The sequence below is a fragment of the Clarias gariepinus genome, chromosome 8, assembly GCF_024256425.1.
Source record: "Clarias gariepinus isolate MV-2021 ecotype Netherlands chromosome 8, CGAR_prim_01v2, whole genome shotgun sequence".
NCBI classification, from domain to species: Eukaryota; Metazoa; Chordata; class Actinopteri; order Siluriformes; family Clariidae; genus Clarias; species Clarias gariepinus.
Genome location: NC_071107.1, coordinates 31,298,313 through 31,307,736, shown reverse-complemented (window position 1 = coordinate 31,307,736; position 9,424 = coordinate 31,298,313). Strand labels below are relative to the sequence as shown.

The following is a 9,424-nucleotide window of genomic DNA, read 5'->3' as shown; positions in this document are numbered from 1 at the left end:
AGAATATGGTGATAAATGATTTCCTGTATTGCTGGCCATATTATACATATTTTAAAAGTAAAAACACGTCATCTAACCCACAGTAAACTTAACTTCTCTATATTTATCAAAAATATTTCAATCAAATTACAGTAGGCTTAGAATGAGAACTATAGTGGGGCAAAAAAGCATTTATTCAGCCACCAAATGTTCTCCCACTTAAAAAGATGAGAGAGGCCGGTCATTTTCATCATAGGTATACCTCAACTCTTTTGGCTGTTCCCTTTTAGGGGTCGCCACAGCGAGTCATCTGCCTCCATCTAACCCTGTCCTCTGCATCCTCTTCTCTCACGCCAACTAACTTCATGTCCTCTCTCACTGCATCCATAAATCTCCTCTTTGTTCTTCCTCTAGACCTCCTAGAACATGTCCAAACCACCCAAACCATCTAACCCTCCTCTGAACATGTCCAAACCACCTCAATCTGGCCTCTCTGACGTTATCTCCAAAACATCTGTTGTCCCTCTGATAAACTCATTCTTGATCCTATCCATCCTTGTCACTCCCAAAGAGAACCTCAACATCTTCAGCTCTGCTACCTCCAACTCTGCCTCCTGTCTTTTCTTCAGTGCCACTGTCTCTAAGCCGTAGAGCATCGCTGGTCTCACCACTGTCCTGTACACCTTTCCATACATTCTCTATTCTATTGCACAACACACCTGACACTTTTCTCCACCAATTCCAACCTGCCTGTACCCGCCTCTTCACTTTCTTTCCACACTCTCCATTGCTCTGGACTGTTAACTCTAAGTACTTAAAGTCCTGCACGTTCTTCACCTCTGCTCCCTGTAGCCTCACCATTCCTCTTGGATCCCTCTCATTCACACACATGTATTCCATCTTGCTGCGGCTAACCTTCATTCCTCTGCTTTTCAGAGCATACCTCCACCTCTTCAAATTTTTCTCCACCTCTTCCCTGCTCTCGCTAGACTCCTGTCTTACCTCATCTGTCATCCTGTCCATCACCAGAGCAAACAAGAAGGGGCTCCGAGCCGATCCTTGATGCAGACCCACCTCCACCTTGAACTTTTCTGTCACACCTACAGCACATCTTACCACTGTCTTACAGCTCTCATACATGTCCTGCAACACTCTAACATACTTCTCTGCCACTCCAGACTTCCTCATACAACACCACAGCTCCTCTCTCGGCACCCTATCATACGCTTACGTAAATCTACTCTTTATCACCTTCTCTGTACTTCTCCACCAGCATCCTCAAAGCAAATAATAGGTATACCTCAACTATGAGAAACTAAATAAGGAAAAAAAATCCAGAAAATCAAACTGTAGGATTCTTAAAGAAACTTCACTACAACCAAGACCAAAAAGCTGTTAAAGGACACCAGAAACAAAACTGTAGACCTGCACCAGGCTGGGAAGACTGAATCTGCAATAAGTACAGTAAGCAGCTTGGTGTGAAGAAACCAACTGTGGGAGCAATTATTAGAAAATAGAAGACATACAAGACCACTGATAATCTCCCTCGATCTGGGGCTCCACGCAGGATCTCACCCTGTGGGGTCAAAAAGAACTGAGAGCAAAAATCCCAGAACCACACGGGGGGACCTAGTGAATGACCTCCAGAGAGCTGGGACCAAAGTAACAAAGGCTACCATCAGTAACACACTGCATCGCCAGGGACTAAAATCCTGCAGTGCCAGACGTGTCCCTCTGCTTAAGCCAGTACATGTCCAGGCCTGTCTGAAGTTTGCTAGAGACCATTTGGATGATCCAAAAGAGGATTGGGAGAATGTCATATAGTCAGATGTAACCAAAATAGAACTTCGTGTTTGGAGGAGAAAGAATGCTGAGTTGCATCCAAAGAACACCATACCTACTGTGAAGCATGGGGGTGGAAACACGTGTGTGTGTTTCCACCCCCATGCTTCACAGTATATATATATATTAGTGCTGTCAATCGATTAAAAAAAATTAACTAATTAATCGCACAATTTTTTGCAATTAATCGCGATTAATCACAATTAAAAGACTGAAACTTTTTGGATATGTAAATGTAAATAATTAATGTAAACTTAAGACAATAAAACTATTTAAATTCAAATATGATTGTTTATTGGAATTTTTGTTTAACTTGTAACACAGATTTTCTCATGTAAACAACATACCTGCAATAAACCATCAATATCCTCCAAATTAACTGTTGGCTTGAAAGCCATATTTATTACAGAAATAAAAACACAGGTATGTGCCATTTGTGTCATTTGAATTTCAAAACAATCAATGCAATTTACATTGGCGAGGCCCTGTAGAGATTGTTTCGGTGGGGTGTTTTGCTTTTAAGTGATATGTCAAAGACGAATTACTTCTGTGGTATTTAAATTCGGCTTTGCAAAATGTACAGATTACTTTTGTTTTATCCACAGAACCATCCGGCAGAGTTTTATACTGAAACTTTCCGTCTAAAAGTCCTTCCTTGGTCTTATCCATACTTCTTTGCACGTTGAACACACGTCGGCCACAACAGGAAAAAAAAAAAGCTGCAACCGCGTTAATTGCGTTAAATTTTTTTAATGCGTTAAATATTTCAAATTAATCGCATGCGTTAACGCACTAATTTTGACAGCACTAATATATATATATATATATATATATTGAGGGGTAGCTCAGTAGTTAAGGCATTGGCCTACGATTCGGAAGATCCCTGGTTCAAACCCCACAACCACCAAGTTGCCACTGTTGGGCCCTCAACTGGTCAGATGTATAATATATATATATATATATATATATCTCATTCCTATTACCTTCCTCGCTGGTGCTTGGTTGTGGCATTTTGACAGTGTACTTCGTTACTTGACACTGATAAAGTATTGAGTTGAAATTTTGTTATTGACCAAATACTTATTTTCCACCATAATTTGCAAATAAATTCTTTAAAAATCCTACAATGTGATTTTTATTGGATTTTTTTCTTTTTATTTTGTCTCTCATAGTTGAGGTTTACCTATGATGGAAATTACAGGCCGCTCTCATCTTTTTAAGTGGGAGAACTTGCATAATTGGTGGCTGACTAAATACGTTTTTGCCCCATTGTATATAGCAAGAAAATGAAACAGCAGCTACAGAAGAGGACAATACAATACAGTCTTGGAAGGACGGCAAACATCAAAGTAACAAACGACTTCCTGTCCTGTGAGACTGAAGTGCAAAGCAAGAATGTTGCCTCTTTATTTGGCGTCCTGCACTTGATGGTCACTTAAACAGGTTCAACCCTTCTTACAGCAAGCAGATCTCTAATCATCGTATAAATCAAGTCTTCTAGCAATGTCCATTCAGTGTGGTGCATATCTCCTCCCAAACCTGTCTGTAAAAAAAAAAAAAAAAAGGTAAATGATGCTATATAAAAGATAAATATAAATACAATTTTAGTCTTTTGCTGAGAAATGAAATGTGCATACTTCATCTCCTCGCTGACTTTAGCTTTGCTCAGGACCACTGAAATGTTTTGTTCAAGATCCTTTAAAGAAAATAAGGGTCAATTTCTTCCTTAACAAGATCCCTAAATTGGATAGGTTGCATTCTCTAAATACAGTGGTGTTCGAGTCAAACCAGGACTTTTGATTGTGCAGAATAAGAAAACACCTTTATTACTCTATAGAATCCCATGCACTACTGCACTTATCATAGTGTTTTAATAGTGCTTGGATACCATTGAAGTAGAATGTGTGTTTGTTTTTTTTGATGGCCTGCCTGCTTCATGTTTGAAACGCTGGCTTCCCAGGAACTCCTTTAATGGCCCCAAAATGTGTAAATGGCTAGGAGCGAAGACGTAGCATTAACACCCAGCTGAGTTCCTGGGCAAGTGGAATGAACTTGGTGAATGATTGTGTATAGAGCTTTCACCTTGGATGTACGGACATACTGTACATTGCGAAAGGTCTTTAAAACATTTGCACTATTCATTTGTTTTACTGTGGTTAAGATTCTCATCACCGTACTGTGTAAACGTCCATCAGTTTTACACCTTCATCATGGTACGAGTCCCGGTATGACTTGAACATCCATTGTATTTACAAAAGCTTCCTGTACAAGAAGCTTCCTGAAGTGTCCATCTTATCCATTGTTACCTTATTGGTTCTCTGGAGAAGCACATTTGAAGCAGCATAGTTCATGACTTCATCCTAGAGATGGAAAAAAAAAAAAAAGAAAAGAAAACCCACACATGCATCAGCACTTAATGTTCTGTTAGGCAGGTCACGATGTTGTACTTCAACTGGATGCGAAATGTTCAGTACTTCCGAGTCTCTGATGCAGTTCTCAAGTGCGCTAGTGGTAACAGTGGACACCATGGTCTCTCTGATGTCTTTCTCAAGCCTCTGCACCTCATTCCACACTTTCCACAGCTGCTGTCTCTTAGCCTCCATGTAAGTAAGGGAGGACAGTTCATACTGAACCTCATCACACGCATTGGTATTACGGTCTTCAGACCTCCAACCTAATGGGGGTAAATAAGAGCATAAACAGAGAATTGGAAAACACCGCTGTACTCTAACTATAATACACTGATTAATTAAATCATTACAAAGATTTGCCTAATGTTATTGGTAAATATATTTGTACCCATTTCCGTCTGGTCAACCAGTGCTTTAGCTTGAGCTTCTTCATACTCTGTTCTGACTCTAAAAAAAAGATTAAAAAAATCTTCTACTATTTGTTTTAAACAACTTGTAAAAAGAAAATGCAAAATTCTTTAAAAAAAATTACCTCTGATTTTTCTTCAAAGCTCTCCTGGCTTCCTGTTCCAGTAATAACACTTGCCTTGCTGCTTCCTTTAACTCTGTTGCGTCTATGGAGCCTCCGTAGGGGGTGCATGCAGACTAAACACAAGTTTGTCCTCTTATTCTTGTTAGGACGTTACTAGCTTAAAGTAATGCTTAACCTAATACTTAGGAACCAAAAGCAAGATGACGCGGATTAGCCAGATGCCAAAACCCTCAGACATTCCTCTTGTAATGAGAACATTTGGTACTTGGTGTAAACCACAATGCCCACACACATCATCATCCACTGATTGAGGATTTCTCAATGTCTCAAACAAAATGTACTCAAACCAAAATTAAACTTGCATTTGATTTCAATATTTAATTAACCCTAACCAAGAACTTCTAAAGTTTGTGTGTGTGTGTATGTGTGTGTGTGGTACTGTGCAAAAGTCTTGGACACATACAAACATACAAAAATATGGCATAAGCAAAAGATGCTTTTCAAAACATTTCTGCATAAAAGAAACTTCTCTAAAGAGCAATAAAGAGTAATAAAATTCAGTCAATATTTGGAGTGAAAACTTATTGCTTAAAATTAGGGGATTTAGACACAGATTTGTGCAGTTTAATAAGAAAGCTGTTAGCTGTTAGGTTTTACTGAGCTTGCTGGATAATATGAGTTCTTCTGTCACACTCGTTCCTTTATATTTTTATGCAAATTTCAGGAGCGTACATTAGGTTTTTTGTTTCCGTCTAAAAACTGGTCTCTCTTGTACTATATTTCTCTTCTTTACAGTTTATACCGAATGATTTTGTACATAATTATGCAGACATGATAAACATATATAACAAAATTGGTACAGAATATACTGTATATATATATATATATGTGTGTGTGTTTATTTATAATACATCTGTTTGCATTCGAGGTTATGAAACGTTGCCATTTCTCTATAATCCTACAGGTGGAGCGCTGGAAACTATTCACATGTTGGCACATTTCTTGCTAAGTTTGTTTAGAATTGTAAAAAAAAAAAAATACATTGAATAGGAATATTTATTACATTACAATAGTTACAGAATCGCAAACCAATTTGAATAAGCACCTAGGTATACAGTAGTGACAATGCCATCTGGTGGTCTTTGGTCATTCCCGTACCTATTATTTATATATTATTATTTTCTTTTGTGGCATGCAAATACCAAATCTAGCTTTTATCATACATTTATTATTTGCTAAGCGATCTACTGTAAAATGTAAAGCTCTTACGTTATTCTGGAGATTTGACTTTGAGGACAGAAGTGATCTTGTGTACAAATCATACTCTGTCTGCACATAACAAAAGATCATACAAATACTGTATATAAACATGAAACATATAGACATGTAAGCAACAGTTTAAACAACTCGTTTCAGTTGATAAAGTTACTCCTACTTTAAGCATCACATGCCTTGTAGTAGTGCATACTTGAAAGTAATCTTGGATTAATTCAGATTGTAAGACACAAGTGGTACTGTACAGTAGGTGGATAAATATCTATAAATGTTAACCGTAAGGCAAATGATTGGAAAATAATCTCAGGGAGACTTACTTATTAGTCTCGTTAGTCATTAGCCGAGATCTAGGTGTGTGTATGTGTGTTAATAAGACATCCCAGCCGCCTCACCTTGATTTCTCGGAGGATGCTACCGAATACAGGTGAGCCGTCACACACGTCATCGAAGACATCACTGAATACTGTGAGGCGATCTCTGCTGGGATCTCTGCCGGCAGGAAGTTTCCTTAGTGCCTAGTACATACGCACACACAAGCATTAACAATGTCCTCTGTCGGAAATGTGCATCGGTCTCTCACTGTCCTCTGAGATTTACATTTACATTTACATTTAGGCATTCGGCAGACGCTCTTATCCAGAGCGACTTACATTTTTATCTCATTACACATCTGAGCAGTTGAGGGTTAAGGGCCTTGCTCAAGGGCCCAACATTGGCAACTTGGTGGTTGTGGGGTTTGAACCTGGGATCTTCCGAACCGTAGTCCAATGCCTTAACCACTGAGCTACCCCTACCCCTACATGAGATGACTAAGTACAGTGTAATATGTCTGCATGCTAAACCAGAGACATTAGAACACATCAGTCAAGCTCATAAGGTGCCAGAATCTCTGAAAAAGGTAAAGTATACACGTCACTACTGTTCTTATATAAGTCCTTTATATAAGTCCACGATTTTAATCATTTTTCCTGTTGAAATCATGTTTAAGATATTACTGCGTTTATGTTTGAGCCCTTCCTCAACGTGCTTAAAATTGTTGAATGACGTTTATTTATTGAATGTTTGCTTGGGATATTCAGATGAATTAAATAAGACTTAGACTCTCAAGCACTTTTCTGTGAGAGGCCATGCTCATGAGTCAAGTGAGCCAGGAAAACATTTCACAAGACTTATAAAAAGACATTATTGGCTTTTCAGAGAGCCGAAGAAAGGGATTAAAAGATATCAGTGCTTAGGGAATGCAGAAAGGAAGAAAAATCGACACTTCCAACTTAGGAATTAAAGACTAATAACTAAAGAACTGCCAGATAGATTTGTACAAATCCAACACAAACAGCAGGAAGAGTTGAGGAAAAAGTCCTTAGAGTCAAGAGGAACAGACTGTATTTAAGCGTCTGTTTATAATATCTGCATTAATAATGGAACATGTAAAAGGTCAGGTTTCGGATTTTGATAAACCGTATCTATAATTCTAACCTGCTGAAGATTGTGTTCATGCCTCTTTGCTGCTTCTCTTCCACTCAGACACTTCCTGGCACGCAGGTCTTTTGTCCTAAAAATCTTCCTCCGGTCGAGTCGATTGCTCCAGGTGAGCTCAGCATCATGTGAGTCGGACACTGCGAAATGTTCCTGCTTTCCTTTAGCCAGTGTATCTAGCTCTGTCTTGTCCAGACCTTCCCTCACATCAGTGGTCACCAGCTCCTCACTAGGAAGTTTTATCCTTTCTTGGATCCTAGGAATTGTGCGTATGGTGAAACCCTGCAGTGCTTCAATCGTTTCTTCTACGTTAGCTTTTGTTTTGTGCCTTTCCTGAATGTGGCCAGCTCCTGTGTCTTTACACTTTGGCCTGTTCCAAATGGGTTTGCATGGCCTGCAGTTCAGGGGTTTAAGAGTGAGCCTGTTAGGACCCAGGTGGCCTGAGCTGTAGGTCTGGATGTCAGCTTTGTGCGCTCTTTCCACACTATGCAGAAGTTCCTTCAGCTTGCGCTGCATGTCTGAGTGCCTCAGAGTTTGGCTGCCTGATACTGACATGGTGGAAGCTGTCATAAGGTAAAGAAGAGAACATGTTTTAAAGGCTGGTCATTTGATTAAATACACTCATGCACATTGTGTGTTAATCATCTGGTAGTTCTTTTTTTTGGTTCTGATCATACTGAAGGACTGCTGTAAGGTGGATGGGTAAATATGTTAAACAACAATGCACACTTCTATATTATTGGCTGATGTGCCGAATGGTCCAACACCCAAATAATACTGTGTCTGGTTGGTGAAGATGAAGGTTTTTTTCCCCACGGTACCAGGCAGACCACCTTGTACCAGGTAGGGTACACCTTAATCACTGCTTAAATTACCTGTTAAACTGACCTGTGACTACAGAGGGGGACGGATTGATCTCTCTTTCTGTTTGTCTACAAATCTATTTATTCAAGAAATTCTGGTTCAAACTAATGTCGCAATCTTGCAGACTTTGGGATGTTTACCCTGTGTTGTAAATGAGATTGTGTGAGGTGTCCTGAAATGGAACAGCTTCCCACCATGGCTGTATCCAGATCTCACAGCCGGTGCTGCCGGGATTGATGCAGGATCCACCGTGTCCCTGACCGGGATAAAGCAATTCACCAGTTAGAATGAATTAACTGTGTGTTTCATTACACACACAGACACATTGTGCGTTATGCTATCACTCAGATTACAGGTTTTTGTTCTAAAAAGCAAATCTGGAAGAATGGTTATTTCAGTACAGGGAATTCAGCAAGGAAATGATTAATATTTAACTCCAAATACTACTCCAACCAGTGAATCATCCACAACATCAATCTGTGCAGTGTGAAAATATGAATGAGCCCAGGTTTACAATATGTTAGTATGTTGGGTAAAATTAAAAATAAAATAAAAAAAAATATATATACATATAAAATCACAATTACTATTATTATTTCCACTTGATAGTTATGATAAACTTAAAGACTATGTCAGAAATAGCCTTTTATAAAATTAACCGTCAGTAATAACTTTCTTAAATAAGTTTCACTGTGCAGCAAAATAGTAAAGTTGTTTTAAATTACGGGATTATAATATAATTTTACACAGTCTGTTAACTTGCCTGATAAACTGCGAGCTCCAGTTTCACCAGCACCTGCTGGTTCCTAACACAGGTTGCTATGGCAGCGCCCTCCAAGCGGTGATTGGTTACCTTCCAGTCACATGGTGAAAGTCGGAAACGCATTTATTATTATTATTATTATTATTATTATTATTATTATTATTATTGATATAGATTATTATTCTCAAATGCAAATTGTAAAATACTAATTTTTTACTATAATGTTTTATTATTAATGTAAATATTTTAGTTTGTCATTGAATCTTCAAAGGAACTAATTTT

At 38.6% G+C, this 9,424-nt stretch overlaps 1 protein-coding gene across 1 annotated transcript; it reads right to left on the bottom strand.

Annotated features, from left to right (window-relative positions):
- Positions 1-3,888: 3,888 nt before the first annotated feature.
- Positions 3,889-8,361, bottom strand: LOC128529183 (uncharacterized protein C6orf118-like). The gene is given in 7 exon segments (XM_053502556.1): positions 3,889-4,181; positions 4,296-4,495; positions 4,621-4,687; positions 4,689-4,877; positions 6,034-6,093; positions 6,432-6,554; positions 7,516-8,361. Coding segments are annotated over 7 exon segments (1,320 nt in total). The 5' UTR covers positions 8,086-8,361; the 3' UTR covers positions 3,889-4,070.
- Between the last annotated feature and the right edge of the window lie 1,063 nt (positions 8,362-9,424).